Source organism: Channa argus, chromosome 4, assembly GCF_033026475.1.
Source record: "Channa argus isolate prfri chromosome 4, Channa argus male v1.0, whole genome shotgun sequence".
Lineage (NCBI taxonomy): Eukaryota > Metazoa > Chordata > Actinopteri > Anabantiformes > Channidae > Channa > Channa argus.
Window position 1 is genome coordinate 13,561,821 of NC_090200.1, and position 22,844 is coordinate 13,584,664.

General features: G+C 41.7%; 1 protein-coding gene across 1 annotated transcript; it reads right to left on the reverse strand.

Annotated features, from left to right (window-relative positions):
• Window positions 1-369: 369 nt before the first annotated feature.
• Window positions 370-19,488, reverse strand: smad6b (SMAD family member 6b). The gene is made up of 4 exons (XM_067500614.1): window positions 17,945-19,488; window positions 15,336-15,392; window positions 14,789-14,866; window positions 370-1,271 (listed from the first exon to the last, which is right to left on the reverse strand). The coding sequence occupies exons 1-4, from the start codon at window positions 18,741-18,743 to the stop codon at window positions 730-732; spliced, it is 1,476 nt and encodes a 491-aa protein (XP_067356715.1). The 5' UTR covers window positions 18,744-19,488; the 3' UTR covers window positions 370-729.
• Window positions 19,489-22,844: the final 3,356 nt, after the last annotated feature.

The following is a 22,844-nucleotide window of genomic DNA, read 5'->3' on the forward strand; positions in this document are numbered from 1 at the left end:
ATAAGACCTTGTTTATTTCATAAATTACTTGAAAATGTGCAATTAAATGTCTTATAAATTACCTGACAATTATAATAAAAGCTATGTATATTGAACATACAGCCCCTACCACTATACTATATGTATAGTTAAGCTACCAACTTTATCTTCCTATATCTAACCACACAGACACACACATCTTGTAGTTATCTTGACACGCTTTGTTCATGCTTGTTGGTATGTTATGGTGTATTCCCTTCTCACTTTGTATAAGAACGCCGTCAACAACTAGTACTTTTGCACATACTTGGACAAAAGTGTATGGAGGTCTAAATAATACAAACACACTTTTTAAGATACCAGTACTAATGATTCAGACCAAACAGAGAATTATTATGCGAATACTTTATTATCAATGTGTGAATGGTGTTAGCTTTTTTGTCTGGATATTAATAGTATATGAAAACTATACACCAAATCCAGGCTCATCCTAATTTTGCTGTATAATTTCTCAAGTTGGTATTGAAAGATTCTTTATCTTTATATATATTTATATATATAATATATAAGCCAAAGTGCATTTTCCATTTTTTTCCTCTTGTCCATATACACATTGCACCATACATAAATAATTACACTGTAAAAATGACTCAGTATGTACAAGTATAATATATATTTCATATAATATATAAAACTTTATATTAAATCTAGGTAGATGATATTTGGGATAGTTTGTGGGGTCCATCTGTGTTATCTGTGGTTGTTGAGGAGGATTTCCAGCCAACAGGGGCAGGAGGTGATAAACTGCCTTGAATAGCAGGGGCCCCAGCCCTTAGCAAAGCTGATGCGCACACTGTTGGGATCATAGGGTCCATCTAGGAGGTCAGCCTCTGTGGTGTGTCTCAGGAGACATGAACGCTCATAGTCAAACACCTTGATGGAGTAGCCTGGCATCACCTTTCGCACCACCAGAGTCCTGCTGTTAGGCATGTCCAGAGTTGGAGAGTTGACAAATATGGGGTGCTCACTGCGGTTATACGCCCAAACACCATCTGGCTCTTTGCTGAGGAGGATACCGTAGCCGATTTTGCCGCGTGTGCGCTGAACGGTGCTGCTGCGGTTTTCCAAGTTGAGCTGGCCCAGGCAGAAGCCCGTGCCCTGAGGTAGATCATAGAAGATGCTGACGGAGTGCTCGTACACTGTGTAGAGGCGACCCACACGTGTGCGGTGCTCCCAGTATGCCACATTACACCAGTGGCTCTGTTTAGGGGCATCAGGTGACATACTGGCATCTAGAAGAGACACAGAGACTGTCATTAAACAAAACATAAACAAAAGCAAATAGGCCTAGTAAAAAGGAAGGCTTGAGTTTTAAAGGATTACCTCTCTCTTTTTATTGTTCAGAGCAGATGGCCACACTATAAATACTGAAGGAGGCATTGTATTGAAATCTAAGCTTTGTATAAATACCTCAGCACTCACATCCGTCGAACACACACACACGCACAGGCACTAACACGCTACTATAGATATCCTTGAGGAGGAGGGGGTAGTGGCCTCAGGCCAACTGAGACTTGTGCTTCCCTGCTTTGCCTCAAGAGGGCACTCTAATGATTAAGCACTGACCACCCAGCACAAAGCCTGTCAATGCCGCTCACACATGCTATTCTAATACAGATCATGTTTACTCTAAATGAATCAGGACTATATTCAGTGTTTCTGGGGAAAACTGGTGAATAAGTCATTGCAGTAGTGTGCTTAGGCAATAAAAATGTGTTGTGCCTGTGGATATTTTATGAAACTCTGCTTTAGACGGAACATCTTTTTTTTCTTTACAGTGGAACAAAGGTTGAACCCCTTATTTCTAAACATCTTTGTCCAGTAAATCAGCTTGTTAATTCAGTTTGCATGGCTGCAGTCCTTTCTGTGACAGCCCTCAACACTCCAAAGTGAGTTACTGCTCCCTAGGTAGACTTCTATCTTCACCATACCGATACACAGCACTGCTGACTACTTTCAGAGGCTTCTTCAGTCCACACTGATTATTGCTGTCATACATTTGTACTGCTCTTTATATTCTGGTAAGAGAAGTAGGGCTGGTAAACGAGGAAGGAAGAAAAAGAAAAAGCACAGAGTTCCATCGTCTCACATCCGTCTCTTCAGCCTTTCCTCCTGGAGAACGAAGGTAACTCTTTCTCCTCTTTCCTCATCTTCGTCACATTCCACAAGAGTGGGGGTGACGGGAGAGGGCCAGGCAGGGGGTACCCCTCCCCCTCCACCCAGCCCTTCCCCCTGCTGTGGGCCCAGGGACGGCATTCAGCTCTCTGACAACTTAGCACAAGCCCGTGACCTGTTGACCCCCCAGCCTTCATGCTATCAGCTCCCATTAACTCACACACAGAGTGATGCCATTATTTTGCTTCAGAGAGTCTATTGGCACAGAGGATTTAAAGCCCGGGCCTGTGGCCCCATTCCTTTCAGTCTCTCTGCTCTCAGGGCTTAATGACCGCCCGCCCTATTAACAAACGCCTTTAAGGTGGAGCGTCGTAGATCCACACAGCAACAAAATGTTTTGCTCACCTCCCACCCAAGTAAACTGTTCTGCTGAGTGACCTTTATACAAAAGTTAGCATAAATGTTGACCACACTTTAAGGACAAAACGCCAGCTAATTCAAGGCTGTCGAGGGAGAGGCATAGAGTGTGTGAGCTGCAATATGTGGGGCTGGTGGAAGCTGCAGACAGGCTCTCTGTGTGTTTGCGCACACACTGATGGCTGAGGGGGCCCCAGCATGCATGTGCCATTAGTGAATTCCACACTTCAGCTCTTCCACTCTGAGCGAAGCTTCTGCTGCAGTGCAACTCAGACACACAAAGAACTTAGCCTCAACTTGTTTCTGGTCCTCTATTGTCTCAAATCAAATGGAGCCCACACATCAAGGTAAACTCATTTTGAAATTGTGCACATAAACACAAAAGACCAAAATGGGTACCATCTCTTTTAAGAAGAGAAGAATTAAATAAAAGCAAGTTGTTCAATAGTATCTAGTTTTCACGTGTAGCTTAGAACAAAGGTAGCCAGTAAGACCTGGACCAGGAAGAAGAATGAGCAGGACAAAGGTTAGAAATGTATCTAATGTTAAGCCTGAGCCTGAGGGAAGACAATGAGTACACCGTGAGCCAGGCCTTTTCCTGTCACTCTGTTGTGTTAACTGCCTACGTGTGCCTGTGCGCATATGTGTCTGTTTGGACGGGGAAAATCAGTCAGTGTGTTTGCATTTTTGTCCTGAACTTGTGTGTTTTGGCTAAGTGGGGTCGCTGAGGTGAAGGCTGTGAGAGAAGAACTCATTAGGATCTCTTTAACTGAGCAGTGCTATTACCAGTCGTCAGACTATTTGGACAATATTTCCACAGCAACTACCACCTACACTTTTGAACTGGAGCTTGCCCCTCTTCAAGTGCTAACACTTTAACTTTTTTAAACTTGTTTCTTTACACAATTTCCCTTTGGGATCAATAATGTTGTTTGAATCTTGATTCTTGAATTTAGCCATGTTTGGATGTTCTTTAATTGTAATCTAGCTTTTCCAAATTGAAACATGATAATATTAAGTCAGATTTAATTATTAGTATTAGTAATATCACAAATAGATGTAGGTACAAGCCAAACCAAGGATCTGACCAACAGTAAAAGTCAGATATCAGGCGATAAAGGGAATGATTGTGCATCTCTCCATCTGACCACAGTAGAGACACCCAACTCTCGTAAACTCCATGTTAGGCTTTCAAAGGGTCTGTTCAGGGCGGAGCCATGATGGGCTGGGAGCAATTACTGCTGCACTGCATCCATTTAACCCCGCCACCTTTTAACAGCTATGTTTACCCATTAGAATAGTAGCCCATGTTATTACTGTTATTTTATTCTCAAAAGCCTCTCCTCTTAGTGTCAGTCTCAGAGTCAGTGGACACAGCCACAATCTGGCCTCTACATTTCCCCTTCCTGTACCCAGAGGCAGTGATCTGAGCACCTGGGTTTACTACCCTTAACGTCTTACATAACCACATTCACAGTACTGGAAATCAGAAAAGTACATAAATGAACATCTGACATCTGCCATTTAGTCTACAAAAATGTCTGTGGCCAACAGGAAATGTGGCAAAAGAAAAAAGTAGCTAGTGGTGTTCTTAAAATATAATAATCCAGTTGGATTGACTTCAAGAAGTTTAAGAAAATGTAAACAGGTACAATACTCCACTCAAATATCAGTGAATAAAAAGTAGCCTTGGACAAATTATCTGCATGTACTACATGTCTTGGTACAATCACAGAGTAAACAGAGATATTTAACAAGTGCTTCTTCAACAACTAAAAACATTTACTGTGCTGGGTTTATTTCCAAAACATGATGTGAGCTCCATGGAAACCATGTGAAAATTGTGATTTCTGTACTTCTCTATTTTGCCATAGCCTGAATGATTGGATAAATTCTGAATGTCAAAAAGCAGGACATCAGGTCTGATATTAGGTGGAAGTCAGAAAACAAACAATGGCACATGCTGGAAGAATAATTTCCAAAATAAAGTTGTCATATAGCAGTATAAAATTACTCCATTAAAGCCCTTCACTACAATTGCATGCAGTTTTTTATTGGGAAGTATCTAAAACAGTGGGTTACTTTGATAAGATCCTCATATTTTTTAAGTGCAATCTTAATCCGTAACGTATTGAATGTAGTACATTAAAAAGTGCAGCAAGTAAGTATAAAGTACCATGGAATAGAAATACTCAAGTACCTCAAATTTGTACTTAATTTGTAAAAAATCCACAAAGGCAGATTATAATAATATTTATTGAATAGTTTTTCCTCTCTTATGAGTACAGACCAACGTGCCATGAACACAGCCCTTTAATAAGCCTATGCTGGACACAACTTGCTCAAGCCTTTTCCACAGGTTTACTTGTAGGAAAATAGCAGATCGCCCTGCTATGTATTCCTTGCACTTGAGAGAGAGAGTCTGGATAATTACTACTAAGTACACAAAAATGGGAGCTTGAAGGTTTCAGTGGCAGTCCTTGATGATCACCCAGTAATGCTTTTAAAGACAGCATAAAAAGGAGGGGGAAAAGGGCAGAGGGAGAAGCAGAAAAGAGCTGCCCTGGGGTAAACACAGCTCGGCAGCCTTGGAGTGAGATGAATGGGAGGCCGAGTGTCAGGGACAGGCAGACAAACAACAGCATCCCCTCCGTGCTAACATCTCCCCACCAAGCTCTGGGGCCACCTCCATTATACTTCATCTCTCCTAATCCAGAGCAGGGAGCAGAGATGATCTCATTCCTACAAACTTTGCTCAAGAAGAAAAAAGAAAAAGAAAAACACAGTTACCAGTCCCTTTAAAACAGTGTAGTTGAGGGGAGGAGAGCAGCAAGGAGAAGAGGGGGAGCAGCAATCTCTCATCCTGTGCCAAGGATTAGATTCCCCTCAAGCTATTAGACTGTACCAATGAACAGAGGGGCTGGTGGTCGGTTGGGTGGGGGGTGTGTGTGTGTGTCTGTGTGTGTGTAAGATTTTTTGTACATTCCTGCACCTCTCTTCTATAATTTATTAGATTTAAATTGTTTTTACAACTAAAACAACAAACTACAACTAAATCTATAGCCTTCTCCCTCCTGTTCAGAGTTCGGTATGGCTTTAATTCTGTAGACAATAGTTCATACAGGCCAGCTATAACCCCCAAGCAGGCCACATTTAGACTGGCGTCTGGGCTATCACTGCCATCAAAGTCGGCTTTATCAGACGGACACGCTAACTGGAGCTGCTCTTATACGTCTATGGATTTTTCTCCCTGAGGTCTGGCCTTTCTCTGCCGGGAGACAGAGAGCAAGTGATAGCAAAAGCAAGATAGAAGAAAAGGGAGAGAGATCTGTGCTGGGTGAAAACATTGTGGGAGCCCGAGAAACTGAATCCAGTCACCAAGACTGGCTGGTCACAATGGGAATGCTTTACATTGTCATCCACTTCCTCTTCACTTTCCCTTCTGTTTCTGTTTTGAGATGACCCAGTGACGGAGGAAAAGTGCTGTACCCTTGATAGCAGATAACTAACAGAATCCATAAATTAAATCAATAAATACCAGAGGGTGTAAAAAGCACAGGAAGCTAAGAAGGCTAATATGGAGGAGCCGTCTGGGATGAGTAAGAGGCCACTGTTTGAGGGAGAAGATTCCTTTTTTCAGGGGAAGCAAATGTGCTGCTCATTTCCTCAAAGTTTCCTCCTAAAGCTCTGCAATGTGGTTGAGACACTGAGGACAAGTGATGGCAGTGATGCAAGTGAGGTCTAAGAGAGTCCTTTAGGGCATGTAAAAGCTCTGCAAAAACTGTGGGGGATGTTTGTAAAAGTCATATCTACAGGCAGCGCTAAAGGCCAGCAGAGTCTGAGAGAGCATTGAAAGCAAAACACTCAGTGAACATCCTGCTGAGTGGCCATGCCCTTTCACCTCTTCATGCAACCTGTTTGTGTGTGTGCGTGTGCAAAGTGTGTTTGTTTGTGAGTGCACGAGGAAGTTTTGAGCGAAGTAGGCTGAAGCTTTTGAGAAGAGAAGACCCTGCACATTCCTGAACTACCCCCCTCCTCCTCTTGCTGTGCCTCCTAACTTCCTAATCTGCTTAGGACTGTGGGGGTGGGGGTGCAGCACGAAGGTTGCTTACTTTAGTGCCCTTTAGGAATCCTGAAAAAATCTCACCAGATCACATGGTATGTGAGAGAATGAATGTGTAGTCTAAAACTTTTAAACATTTAATTTATCAAGCACTTCAGAGTCGATATGCTTTTTCTCCGGTAAAAACCAAGACCCTACACTGAGAGGAAATGACTTTAGCTGGCTTATATGCTCAAGCTATGTTGAAGGGTTGGTTTCAAATGAACAATAACAAGGAACTCTATTATTATGACTTATATTAGTCTGACTAATTTAAGGCGAAGGGCATGTATTTGGTTCCTGCGGTGCTGTGAGGTAGAGCAGCTATGATGGACAGAAATGCCGTTCAAACAATGGTTTCCTATTGATTGGCCCAGTGGATCAGAGTCTGTGAGGAGAATGTGTTCTGTCAGGATAATGTGGCACCAGAGTTTCTGTTTCAATCACAACACTTGCTGGGCTGTAACCCACACTGCTCCACTGCGGGCATCCAGACACCAGCTCCCCAAACAAAGACAAATGTTTCACCATGTCCGACAAGTCAGCCACACAACAAGCAAGACATTCATTAAAAATGCAGGAGTGAACATTTCCAATAATTCACAAAATCCTTCCCTGTCAACATCTGCAAAAAATCTTGAAGCTAAAGGGAATGGCAGGATTTCATTAAGTAAATTATGTGCTGGCAGTCACAGAGAGGGGAAGAGGGGGAAGCTACAGCCAGACCTCTAATCTAAACCGTACCCTGAAATGCGACAGCCTGACTGCACATACTGAGACACACAGCCAAGACTTCAGACATACACACAAATAAAAGATAAGTAAAACACACATTGCAAAAGTAAATAGAATTTTCCCTGGGGAACCTAATCAATGAGAATTTTCACATGACCATTTTACGACAAATAACTAGTACTTGGAAAAACTGGATCTCACATTAGAATTTGCTTTGTCAAGTTGTGCATTGTGCAAAACCCGAGGACATACAGCACATACAAGTGTATGCTCAGGAAATAAAATACCTAAACACTGAGCCAAGCCAACATAAACAATATTATCAGGGGTGTTTGCTGTAAAAGTAAAAGTTTTCTGCTTAGATTCGTAAGGCTTCACATTTCAGGAAAAAAATCAAAGGCTCCGAATAATGTCTGTCATACTTCAGATCCATGTTAAAACAAGGGAGTTGAATAAAGACATTGCACCGACAGATCAAAATTGAAAAGATGGGGAAAAAAGAAAAATCCCTGTCTTTCAGTTTACACCTGTTCAGTAGAATGGTGGAATGAAAGTTAGCCAAGTCTTCAATGCCCTGGAAGTGTGCACCTATTCACAGCGAGCTGTAAATTGGTTATGTAGAGATTTCAAAAGACATTGGCCAGTAAAGTTAATCCACAGACAGCATTCTGGACTTTCAAAAAAAAAAGCACTGGCTATTCTGAGTTAAACATACAGACAGCCATAGGTCCTGGCACAACTGTCAATGCTCCTCCGGGGAGGAAGGGAAAAAACTTGAATCTATTTTCGCCACCAATCAGACCAAAAGGCTAAATCGTAGCTGACCGAGGCCAGTGTCTGAATTTATAATTCTAAGTAAAATTGAAACAGCAAAATAAAAACAGCATCCAAAACTGGCACTTCCTTCACTTGTCTTTGCCAAGCGATGCGAGGCAAGTACATTTACAGTGGTCAACTCAAATGGAGTATTGTTTCCCCTCTCAGCCTTGAGAGGAGGTGCACTAAAACACTAAACTAACAGTTGGACATTCCATACATTTTTAATGGCATTGCACACTCTTTATTTGTTGCTGTAACCCTGTGCCCTGAGCTGGATGAATAGAGCTATTGGTAAAGGCTGGTGCTGAGCTGTGGTGTGAAATGAGTGAAGATGGCAACAGCAGCCCTCCCTGAGCACACAACAAGATTAGCTCGCTCACTTTGTTTGCTAAGTTAGAATATGGGGCACAAATTATGGTCTGAGAACACCTCCTGTTATTTCTACTGAGTGTACTTCTATCTGTGTGGCAAGCCCTAAAATGAAACACAGTCCACCTTATCCATCTGAGCACAGTACACTCTGTAAATTCAAATGACAAGCACAGCACTGTGAGCTTACACTCATAGTCTTGTATGAGGTTGTAGATTAATCTTTAGCTGTGAGCCTTTCAGAAGTTAGTGAAACACACAGCAGCACTGGCACCACACTGGCTTGCCAAGCGGAGACAGATAACTACTAAGCTCAGCAGGCTAGTTTCTGTTGACATGCAAGAGGTTTCAGGCCTCTCCAAGGACTGCTTTAGATTAGCATGGCTGTCACTCTGCATGTAGAGGTCACATTACCTCATCATGCCTAGTACCTGTGTTGCCAGTTCTGGCTGAAAATTTGAGCAACATTAGTGAAAAATCATGTTAACACAGTGACAAGTAATACTCCGTCCTCCCCAGCTATGCGTCAAAGGGTAAACAGTTTAAACAGTAAACTACACCACAATAACACGATAAATATACATATAAAGATACAAACACAACCTCCCAATGCATACACACAAACCCAAATATCTAATGAGACACCAGGTCACAGACTTGGAGGACTCAATCCTCAATGTCATAATCACTGCCAGAGAAGGTTGAAAGTGGATTTGTGACAAACCACAGTTTAACAATGCTGAGAAAGGGAAAATGAAAAATGGCCTTATCATTCTTATCAATGGCTCTTTCTCCCAGTGTATGTGTGTTACGTAAAGGGAAACGGAAGCCAGTCTCCCAGGACACAAACGGATACTTGAGACAAGGACTGTGGGTACAGGCCTTACTCCACTACAGAGAGAGCAAAGCACAAGACAGTTCAAGATATATGGCAAAACCCCCACACCTAGCCTAAAATGGATTCTGCTAACTGGACATGACAAACGAGTGAAGAGAGACACCTCATGCCCCTCGGGATGCTGGCCTTCTCTTCAACATTCCTCGGTCTCCCTCCACTGTCAAAGGGGCAATTCACCACCCTGCACTGCTACAAAACCCAGGCAGCTTTTTAAAACAGGATGTTTGTCTGAGGCCTCCTTCCCCTCAAATAAACAATCCGCAAAACCTGATTTCGGGAGGCAGGGTGGAAGCACTCGAGTCACATTATTTCCACATCCCGTATCCTGGAGCATTGGGGCTCCTCAGGGAGTGTTGGCGGCCAGGCGCTGGGAAGGCTCAGGTCTGCGGTGGAAACCTGAGGCCATGTGCTGCGCTGCACAGGGAGATGATCCCAGGCTGCATCGCTCTGGGGTCTATGGAATGGAGGAGGGGGACCATCACATCTCGGGGTGGGGAGGGGGACATCGCTAACATGCTGATGCAGTTGTCACTCTATCAGACTTCACACTACTATCTGAGCATTGCCGAGTCAGTGTCCTGTTGCTATATCAAGACAACCAGATGTCTGCAAAATGGGAAACATACACTGCATATAGTCAACATGCTGCAGTTTAAAGTTGTCCAAAATGTACAAGATGACAATTATTAGAATTCAATTGAATATGACGGTTCCTGAGCTACAAATTATTCACTTGCACTAAATTTGGGTGTGTTGTAAATGATGTCACCTACATTATGTCACTCAGCATCACACTTAAGAAGCCAAGAAATAGAGAACTTAAAAGAGCTTTTCATAAAATACCAAGGCCACTGCCACAAACTCAAATGATGATCTAATATGGAAAATCGTAATGAGACATTTCAGAGCAAATTGGAAATGCAACCAATTCCAAATCCTTTCAGATGTGTACAGTAGATATGGTATTTCATAAGTTCCTAGTAGAAGTAGAATCACATGCCTTCAAAGTCACGTCAACAAGTACAGGTCCAATTTAATCTGCTATAATCAAGGGATGGATCACATGCTTATATCAGACTGTCTAATTATTGCATGCATTTCCAATGTCTCTGACACAGACAGTGGAATGGTTTGATGCTTTGTGCTGGCCTCTTCCTGACACAGACAGACAGGCTGTGATTAGTATTGACTGCACAGTGTAATTTACTTAGCTCTTGTGTGTGAATATATGTCAGGATGGATCAGGACTTATGAGGGCTTTAAAGAAGAAGAAACATAGATACAAAATCCAAAACCTTTACACATGCGTTTTTGTGTTGTGAGCACCTGTGCATTGTACACTGTAATTTCCTGAACAATCTGTTGTATGACTCACATGAGATTCTGCCCATCTATCTGGTAGCTGCGTTGTTCTGCCTAGAAGAATTAGTCAATATCAGAAGGGACCTGACAAAGTGCATGTCTGCAGAGGAGACATGCAGAGGAGACAGTGTTTTCCTCAAGAGACAGAACGGCAGACAGAGGAGGGCACTGTATGATTACTGTGTGGGAACCCTGACTACCTGCTCTTCCCTCCAGTAAGCACTGCAGCACTCTATGTAATCCACGTCTAGTAACTTTCAGTCTTTCCATTCCTCCAGTTCCAACTTTCCTACATTCACAGGAAGGAGGGAGGAAACAGCAAAACAAAACAAACAAACAGAAAAAAAGAACAGTGACTCAGGTCAAACTGCGTGTCCTCTGGTCACTTGACCCGGCAAATCTGAGGGAGCCCCTTCAGTCACTTTGGTGAACTCCACTCACACCAACATGAGCATGTGCACACAGTATAATGCTGACAAATTCCTCTCGGGTTGAGGACACAACCTCTGATGACTAAATAATGTAAGCAGACTGGAGCCATGATCTTACAATGGTCCAAACTAGAACAGAGGAAAGGCTTACATCATTCTTTGTACACAAATGTTATCAATAGGACAATCATTACATACAGTCACCCTTAGGACATTCTTGAGAATCAATGCAAAATCACCTAGCATGTCTCCTCATATTCAATGCACGCGCTGGCCAGAGAAGCATTATGATGAAGAAGTGACAAACATTAAGAGCCGCCAAATTCAGACACAATGTGACTGACATAATAAAGTCAACTTGTAAGGGGAAAACACCCCCTCTGACAGTCATACAGGAAGCAATGAGATCTGCTTCAAAGAGCCTCACGCTAATGTCCACACGACAAGGGCCAGGCTATGAGGAAACAGGTGTGTGGGCAGACTGGGAGGGCAGCACCAGCAAAGGCACAATCCTTGAGACACAGCACCAAGGTGTACTAAGTGTGTGCAGACTCAAAAGCTGGGCTTGCACATGACGTAAAAAGACATCACAGAATGCGTGGAGGGGATGTCTATGACAAAGCCATTTAAATAAATAGCTGGAAATGCTCCAAATATCTCTGACCACATAGTGACTGAAACTGTGACAATTACACTGTGAAACAACATGTGAACGAGAAGATTTTATGACAAATACTGTAACTGACAGAATTAAGCAGATGGCAGAGGCAGAGCATAGGAATATTTCAGCAAGGAAATGTAACTCAAATATGAATTTAACAACACAGAGCGTTGCAAGCTGCAAGCTGATGTCCATATTAACATTGTACTATTTAAAAGTAGCATTACATGAAGTCCTTTCATAGTGCGCCGGGTGGATCAGTGCTAGAGCACTGGCTTGGGATGCCGAAGGCCGTGGGTTGGACTCCCAAGCCACCAGGTGTGGCCCTGCCCAGCCACCAAGGTCAAGCCACCTTGGTGCCAGTCCGGAACCCGGACAAAAAGGGAGACTAGCAGAAGGAAGGTCATACGGTGTACAAAAACTCATATCAAATCAACGTGCAGAACACGTTTTGATGTGGCGACCCCTGAAGGTAGTACTTTTCAAATTTCCCCTTAATTTAAATTATGAATCTTGGTTAAATAGCATACAAAGTTAATGTACCTGACCAACTAGTTCTGATTTGTTTCTTTACCACTGTGGGATGCAGAAGAATGCTCATCGGTTATGTCTGTAGCCCTGGGCTGCAAACTGTCGTTGATTATTTGACTACACCCCACCCACCCAGTGCCCCCCAGACATGCTTTTAAGAGGTTTACTTGTTCCTGCGTGAGGGGTGGAGTCTGGATCCCATAGAACTCTGGTTACACATAGATAGTCTCTCTACCCAAGCTGCAGGGGGATTTGCAGGGGGATTCACAGGGAAAGTCATATCCAGGTCAGCCACATATTCAACACTGGTTAATTTGAATAAACCTGTATGTTAAAACAGAACTAATTAGGCTTTTCAGGTGACTCTCAAGATCTTGTTCTTATGAATCGAATATGAATCAACAAACTAGGTTAAACACTTGGTGGCTAATCTGTAACACTTTCAAGATGGTTGTTTCACTAAACATGGATATTCTGTATTTAAAACCAAAGAACCATCTTACAGTACCAATAAACCAAAATCAGAGACAAATTGGTCACACAAATAAGCTCACAGCACAGAAAACCACCATTCTGCAGAGCACTGGTCATTCTCTTTCCTATGTCCAAGTTGCTGAGTTTATCACAGTCAACGCAGAGTAATCTGGCCTTTCCTGTACAAGCAGCAGCACAGTTGGAAGAAACCAAAGCCTAGCATGTCTAGATCCTCCCTCCTCACCACAGCCTCTGAGGAATTGTGGTGCGCGCTCTGACAAGCCCCTCATTTGTTGACTCAGGGAGTGTCGCCGGGCCATGCTGAGGTGGTGACAGCATGTATACTGGCGAGGAGGGGGCCCTTGCTGACTGAATATTGCACTGCCAGGTAGCCATGTCAACTGCTCAGTGTCCAGGCCTTTGAGCCATGGCAGACCCTTTAGCAGGAAATGCTGTTCCCTGCAAGCCACTAAATGAGGTCTCTGACTCCCTGTCCACACGATACTGTGCATGCTGGCTGTGGCCCTAGTGTAAGGGGGAGGCGTGCTTACTCTATGCCATGAGAAAGGAGTGTTTTATTTCAAATCAGAGGACGGGACTGTTTTTACTTGCTTCCTTTGGTGTGGCCCGATTCACAGGAGCAACTCCATTTCCCTGAACCCACCCCTCCCTGCAGCCCACTTACAGCCAGTCTAGATAGAGTTGTACGTGTGACTATCTGTGCACATTCATATGCACAACTATGTGTGCTTGTGTGTGTTTCTGAGCGAGCTTGGATCTTATTACAGTTTGATCCCACTCAAATATTTCTGAAAGAAAAACAGAGGAGGGGAGGCCGGCTCTGTGACCAAGGCACACGCCCCGCTGAACCTCTGCACTGCTCACAATGAAATCTTTATCTTTAAAGCTTTGACTGTTCATAATGACCCTTAATGAGAAGGAATAAAGTACAACATTAAACTGAAATGACCTTCGTAAGTTTGTGTGTTCATCCAAATACAGGCAACAGCTAAGCAGGGTACAGCTCTGAACTGTTAAAGTACAATCTGAAAGAATTATAGCTTCTCTTTTTTTTCAGCTACACCTGATTTAACCATTTCAAGGCGACAAAAAACAGGACACTCCAGCATTCAGCCGAGTCAGGAAACCTCTGTGACTCATAACGATGATATTACAGTGATTCATAGGTTAACATATACAGTTACTTATAACACGGGCAAATGCACAAAGACATAGATAGCCACGTGCAAACAAAGTAAACTTGTCTTATGTGATATTCTGATAAAACACTACATCTTAATATTTCATATTATCATCATATTTAAGGAAACTAAAATTTCTAAAATGCGTATGTGCTTTACCACATGGGAAATCTGATAAAAAAGATTGTTTTAAACAAATCACTAAATACGATAATATTGCATGTATTTTTTTTTTCAATCTTCATTCACTATACCGGCAGTGCTTCCTAAATAGCTGGTCACACATACATCTAAAGTAAAGTTGAGAAAGAATTCATTAGTATCTGATACAGGTCATTAAATGATTAGAACCTAAACCTCCTATTAATGTATGTCACAACACACCATCCAGCCTATACCATTATATATAATACTGTGCCAATGACAGTTAAAATACCAAACTCCTACAAATCGTACAGCACTAAAAAGACAACTGTAGAAGTTCTCAGAGAACAAAAGTCTTTGACTGACAATTATTTAAAAACTAGCTCCTCTGACATAATAAACTTCTGGTAGACAATCATTTCTTAAATAAGTGTAAAACATTTTGGAAATAAACTCGTTATTTGGAGACCAATGGAGAAAAACACCCACCTGAGAATTCCCCTGGTGTGATGTTTGGTGAACTCGCTGCCTCAGTTTCAGTGTAAGACAATGTGGAGTCTGACAGATCTGTCAGGAATAAAACAGGAATTAGTTCTTCATCTCCTGTCAAGTGCCGCTCTAAATTCGGTAGCTACAACTCTATACCATTTTATTTCAACATGAAAACAATTCTCATTTCCCATCAAAACTTATAAACCCATGTTAGGATTCATCCTATTGTGGATAACCTGGCAACTTCCCTAACAGGCTCTACCTGATGACATCCCTTCAAATGCCGTCAGAAACCTCAGCTGTACTGAATTGCAGCCACAGCTAGCAGCCAGGCTCCAAAGTCCCAGCAGCCCACAGTCAATACTAACCACACTGTAGTATCCACACTGGCTCTGGCTGGCATGATAATATTATGACATATGCTAGCCTTACTAACCATGCTTTACAGGATGTATACATACATAATAACTATTATTTGAAGAAAATAGGAAATTATTAGAAAGCACACTTCAGTTAACACGATATCAGTGTATTTGTCACTTACCCAGTGGCTTATGATCTTCATTAGGGGAAAGCCTCGAATAAGGAGGTGGGGGTGACTCTGTAATACAAACCAATATCTTAATGAGACCCCTTGTATAGCCGAGATCCATATTACAGTAATATGAACTTAACCAAACATTTGATTACTGTTTGTTATAGTTTACAGTCTTGTGGAAAATCTCTAATAAAGCAAAGTGAAACATACCTACACAACCATATTCTAGATTAAGCTTATACATCCATCATTGTTGATGGTTTTAAGAACATATTATTCAACAAGCAGCTGTTACTAAAACCACAGACTGTTTTTTGTTTGCTTTTTAACTCCACTGTGATCAAAACTCTTGATTTTTATCTAATAAAAGGAGGATAAATAAATAATATAACTTGCACAAGAAGGAAAGCACAAAGAAAAAAAACTTTGTGAGCACACTGTGACCTCGCCTACAGAGAAAAAGGGAAGGAGAAAAGCATAATAGCAGCGGGTCCTTTAAGAGTGGCGGCAGTAATTGCCAGGATCTGAACTCAGTCACTCAGATACACAGCTAGTCAGTCTGGCGCCAGTAGTATGCAAACTGTATATTATCACCACTCCTTCACCTAAATAGCATGAGGGGACCTCCTTAGGACAAAAGGGCTTTTAAAGCGCAACTTGAAACTGACCTCATTTGAAAAGCATAATGCCTGGCAAAATGAAAGGAAAAAGTTTTTGTTCACTTAAATCCAAGCTCTCAGCCACACATTATACACTGTTTTATTCTTTTATGTGTATAATACAAAACTGAAGCCAATTGTTGATAAAGTCAAACATTAGAAGACTGGCATGCAGTCGAGAAATGCTTCAACACAAACTGTTTTAGGCATGTTGTGAGATGTTTTAACAGGGATTTAAATGTTTTTTTTTTTACAATTCAAATCTATTTTATGTATTGAATCTTATATAACTTCATATTTCTTACTGCCCCATTTGCAAACAAAGTAAAAACCAGTGATTAAGGTCTTGACTCAAAGCCCCCCTTCTTGAATAGCATGAAAGAAATACCAGCTCTATCGGGCCATGCATGAGCGCATGTGAGCTATGTCTACTACGAGCCTTAGCCCCAGTATGGGGTATGTGTCTCTCTCCCTCCTATCACAATTCATCTTGCTAGTTTTAGTGAAAAGAAACACATACACCATAGCCTGGCATCCACCTCAGTACTCTTTCTGTTTAACACAGTCTATTCAAACTAACAAACACCTTGCAACCTTGGTGTTTAATATAGTTTGATTGAGTTGGACAGTATGACAGGACATGATAGCCAAATCCACATCAGTTTTCCACATTTGCATGCTATAAATTCTGATATTGTTGGACTTATGACTTTGAAGTGCTTGTCACAGCCAGCTGGCTCTAGTAAACATGAATGTTATGGAAAATCCACCTCCTGTGCCAGTGAGAAGACAGAAATACTGACGCTTGCATCTTTACACATGATACCAAGCGTTGTCCTCAGGTCAGCGAGGTCGAATGGCCAGCGTTTAAGGTTTGCCAAATCACAAACCAGCCCCCTGCCAAACTTTAATCTGTTTAATATAGGTCAGGGAGGGTCTGCCATAGATAGCTCATTGACTGTGGAAATAAAGCCAACTAAAATGAGATACAGTATGGCACTAGGTCCAAACCTCGGAGTCAGTATGTGTCATACACTGTTGACAGAATCGGCTAACCTGTCAATAACCCTGCAAGAAAAAGCAAAAATTGAAAACAGCTGCACTGAAAAGCACGCTGAAGTAACTGACACTTAAGATGCCATGTCCTGTTTGGGAATTTATTCAAGGCTCATTCAAGAAGAAATGAAAGGCCAGCAGTCCAAACAAACACACTGCTTCACTAAAGGGCCCAAATGTCACAGACCAGTGTGAGTTATGCTCTGCTGTAACACCGAACTGTTTACATGAAACTTTCTGAATGACCAAAATGTTCGAAAGTGACAACCATATAGGTATGATATAATATATTGTTTGTATTTTATTATTTATAAAATCCAGAAAAGGTAACATCAGAATAACACTAAACTGCAAAAGTTTTAGTCATGTTGTCAGATAGACTGCAGCTCCATGTCCCTTGTTCAAACTCTGATTATAATGCTCACCTTGCCAGAAGGATGACTTCAGTAACTATTTAATGAAATGGGTAGCCTTTTACTATCTCTGTGCAAGAAAACAAGCCAGACATTAACTGACAATTAACACAAATGCTATAGGGAAAGACTGAGGATATTGCAAGGTACATTACAGTTTAAAATTCTGGAAAAACCCTTCTGACATGTGACAATCATATCAATTACACATTTTAGGTTAGATTTATGATGTAACAACACAAATGGACAAAACTTGACCAAGCCGAACCTCCGGGATTGTTTTGTAAGCTTATAAAGCTCTTGAATGTCCCTAATAATGATGATATTCTAAATAAAAACTGCGGAAGAAGTCAGAGAAACCCTATACTGCAAAAGCAAACAAAAGATGCTTCATGATATCTGGTGTTAGACAACCTGGTTGCTTTACCCCTAAATCAGCACCTAGGCAGGCCTGTACGGTATTACATTTACCAACAGATTTTCTTACCTGGCCCACAGAGCCGGCTGTAGTGATAGGGGTTGCAGCATATTGATGGACTGTCCAGGTCCCCAAAGCTCTTACACTCACAGAGTGGTTTGAGCTGGGCCGAGTGCTGGAGGTCGGACCAGCGGTACAGTTTACACACAAGCAGCTGTGGGGATGCCACATGTCCGCCCAACCTGAGCTCTGTCCGGGAAATCATAACACAGTCGCTCGGCATCCCTCCTCTGGACTCCACTGCCTCTAGTAAGGTATCCAGTGCCCTTTCCTTTAGCCTTTTTAAAAGGGAGTAGGTGGCTGATTTTAGTTCTTGCTCCAACACCGTGCGTGGCATCGTCTCCTGCGCCTCACGAGAGCCGCTATCCCTTGGTCCAAGGTTCCTCAGCACGAAGTGACACGACGCTGGATCCCTGGTACCCTGAGCCGTATCTGGACCCCTAAGCTCGGAGTGGTCCCGGTCTTTAAATAAGCAGCACGTCACTGTCCTGCATTCGCTGTCCTGTAGGAAGCGGGGGCTTCCCTGCTCCTGGACGCACACTGCAGCCCCATCCTGGTCCGACGTGACCCCCAAGCCGCTGCTCTCCACGGGGCGTCGCATGCACACACCCCCTATGTCCCCCAAAAGAGCCCCGCTAGGGGTCATCGGTCTGAACTCCGTTTTGGGAATTTTCTCCGGGTTGTTGCCGAACAGATCGTCCCTACAGCCCTCACTACTTTTTCCATTTCCATCTTCCCCTTCTTTATCTGGGATCAAACGGCTTCTCCAGAGTCGCCGCACAAGACCTGAGCGTTTCGTCCTGAACATACGACAACTTGAAAATCTATATGGGGGTTTTATTCTTGTACGGATATCCGAATATTACAGATACTTCTACGGTCGTTGCAAAACATTAATGTCTGTGAAATGCCGTGCAATGCGTGCACAGCCAACTGACAAGCATTGGTGGCAAAGCCGCAACATTAGAGTGAAGGCTATATCGTTGCATCTACAACAACAAATCCGCGCAAGATATGCACTGTAGCATTCCGATCAAAATGCATTCGTTCAGACTATTGTACTGTCAATAACCGAGCAGGTGAAGCTGTGACTTGTTATCCAGGATCGCTGCGGAATGCACTGTTTTTTTTTTGTTTTTTTTTTCCGTTATGAACAACTATACAATGTAGAATGCATAGTAGTATAACATAATATACTTAGTAACATAATCCAAAGTCTGCAGCCTTCAACCCAAGACGCAAACTCGCAGCTTCAGGTTTCGGACTTTTGACTACCTCACATCTACTTTCTACACCGGCACATTAAGCGTGAGGTACTTCGAGGCGATTTAATCCCAGGAAAATGCACTTGAAGTCATGATCCGTCTTCTTTAAATGTCAGTGCACTTCTTATTTTTGTTTTACAATCCCAGCAAAATATCCATGCGAACTGAAACTACTTGAACAGTCTCAATCCGCGGCTGAATCGCGCTCCTGCCTGTCAACTCACATCTAAACCAAACTGCAGCTCAGATCCCTTTCTTTCTCCGTTTCTCTCGCTTTTCTCGGCCCCCTCTTCCTCTCTCTCACACACACACACACGCGCGCGCGCAAACACACACACACACTCACACACACACACACGGGGCCCCCGAGGAGAGCGGTGGAGCCATTGGCTGACTACCATCATGTGCTAGTCTAGACACTTTGGCGGCTGTGAGCTGCACTGATTGTTGCGCAAACAAGGTTTCAAGTTTCTTAACTCTTAAAGGCGAAACACCAACCTCTCGTTTTTAAGTTAAAGTTCCTAAAACTAATTTGCATCCAGGGCTGCATGTAGGATGTGATGGGTTTAGTAAAGAAACAGCAACTAAAGAACTTTCATGAACAGAAGTTTTTTTTTAAACATTTCCACTTAAATTATTTTATGTGGATTAAAAAAGTAAAGACTAATGAAGTATAAAACATAAAGGCTTAAAAGCAATGACTTAAAGTCAGTCATCAACAATGACCGTCAGTCCTTTAATAATTAAAAAAATAATAATAAATCAATAAATCAACATGTAAAAAAAATTGCTATGGGGGGCATTTTACAGCTAAAAAACAAACTTGCCATTTCTCTCTAGTGGAGAAACTGTAACTCAAACATATATTCAACATTTTGAACTGCAAAACATGGCTACATCCACACTGCTCTGACTAAGTTTGTAAAAGCAACTTTGTATGTAAATCTGAAAACGCCAACTTGGCGTTTTAGTGTGCACAGCAAAAAACAGAGCTTTTTACACACACCCTTCTATCTGTGTCCAGTAGTGCAGCATTTCACTCTTAAAAGAAGTCTGACTTCATCGTCTGTCACAAAGAAATTTGGTTTGGTTTCAGGGATTCTATACTTGTTCTATAATGAGCCACAAATCAAAACAAATTATTGCAGTCGGCATTGAACGAAACCAGAATTAATATTCCATTTCTTCTTTGCATTGTTTCCTGTTTCAGCTTGCTTGTCTGTGCTCTGTGCATAGAAAGAGAAATACCCATTTCTGTGTTTTCATGCGAAGGTTATGGCAGGGATGAGTTGAAACACCTGGTGTGGATGCAACTCAATTTGCCACCAAGACAGCCTTTTAGAATTGGTTTGAAGACATAGTCTGTATCTTGTTGTCAAATAGGCTGAGAAAAATCTGTCATACGTTAAAATTGGCCAGATCAGCTTATTAGTTGATCAATTATTCATCACTTTATTCATTCACGCTAGCTAGAAGTTAAACAGCTTAGAAAGAGAGAGACAGAGAACACATATTAGGAGGTGGGATAATGTTGGTATACTTACAGGGTGAACAGAAAGTACATTCTGAGATTCTCATTAGCACTAAACATGAAAAAGTGGAAAAAGTGTGAAACAACCTGTGATTGTAAGAAGCACCATGGTCTTTTATCTAGAAAATAGCATCAATCTGTATGCAGTACTGAATCAACAATTCCGTCATTTAAACCTTTGAGGTATAGTGGTTTTGATGTTAGCTGGAGACAAAACAGGTGAAATCTTGCTAATTCACATCTCTAAAAGTCCGTCTCCAACTTATCTCATGTTTCTTGTCTTGTCAGGGTTAACAGTACACAACACAGTGCCGCTGTTTGTGCTCTGATTCATACCAGTTACTGACTATTATTAGCACACATGGACCCATTGCTAATTGTAGTTTTTAAATAAGACACATTTTGTAGAGGACAAACAGAATCATTTTATCTTATATAGTATGTTCTAAACTAGCAGTTGCTGTTGTAACCTCTAAGCTCATTGTAATACCATTTAGGGACACCACTTACTACTGTTTAGTTTAATTTGGCCTTATAAGAGTTAAAATATCCTGGCAGTGAGGCAAAGCCACTCCCCAAGATGTATTAACATGATCCAAGAAGCAAAAGTTGAGGAGTAAGCAATGCTGATTGGCTAAAAAATGTTGAAGGCTTGCCCCTGCTTGAAAAAAGTCACACCCAATATTGAATTTGCAAGTAGTTATGAATGAAATAAAAGTATTAAATCACTGGTAATGTGCCAAGATTTTTTTGTTTGACTTAAATACAACTCTTTGCTATTATTATTCTTCACACATCTAATTCATAGTAGTAATCCTAAAAATAAAAGTTATTTTAACCTAAGAACACATACAGAACACATTTGAAAATCTGAAATATTACCAATCCATAACCTTTTGAAAAGTAAATCTTAAAGGATGTTCCAAAACAAACTAATTCAAATTCATAATGCACATACGCTCAGTCACTGCCTTTACTGAGACACCTCTGAAGCTCACAGGGTTGCACCAGTGGAGATTTGGAAGGCTGTGGAAGCAGAGTGTGCCAGTGTCTGAACTGGAATCAGGTTTCCCTGGCGGGCTTAGGGCTTTGGGGCAGAGGGAGGTTACAGAGGGTGGACATGGAGGCTCTCATGCCTGCACTGTGTTAGAAGCACCTGTTGCAAATGCATTCCCTTTTGTAACTCAATCACATGTCAGACAAGGAAAAGAAAACTGTTATTACAGAGTGCCGCTTCATTTAAATCAGTGTCATGCAATTTTCAATTAAGTCAAAGGAAAACCCAGCTGGCTCATAAGTCACCGAGGCTGTTGGCTATCTTTGCTGCTGGAATTGATTCACGTGAGACAAATGTCTGAAAGCATCAGGAGCATGCAGGCAAATTAGATGCTTTGAATCTGGTGCACCATAAATTACATAGGGATTATTCAGTGATCATTTGAAAGAGTCTTGGGTACGTCATCGTTACACTTAGTTAACTGCAAATTCTACATATAAATATAGCTTGATACAACTATATCAGAGTAATAAAGTTAATGAATAAAAGTAAAGCTGTTTCTTTCTTTCTTCACAGTTGCAAAAACATGACATTGAAAATACCTTTGTAAATTTCTATCGCAATATTTGAGACTGTGCTGCCATGTCTGTACAAACTGCGGAATAAAAGTTTCATTTAAGTTCATTCTAAAACACAGTGGATGAGTTGTGTATAATGTGAAATGTAAATCTAAATGCTTTCTGATAACTCATGACCACAAAATTACTGACACTGACTCCACTTTTTAAAGTCATTTATTACAGTATGTTTATCATTGGTTTATCAGTGTTTTACCTTTCAAGATTTGCAAATGGTGATTAAATTTTTTTCCATACAACATTCCACCGCCACTTTTTCTGGCATTTTCACTTTCGACATCTTGCTGCTGCAGGCTAAAGATGTGGGATAAGTACAGATTTCAGTTTCTTCCTATTTCAATTTGTTAGAAGAAAAACTAATGGTCACTGTGGTCTATTAAGTTGCATACTTGTTCTCTGACAGTGATCTTAGGATGATGTGGCTTTAAATTCTTTCGACACAGCAGCTCAAGTAATCTTTAAGTCAGAAAAAGGCAAT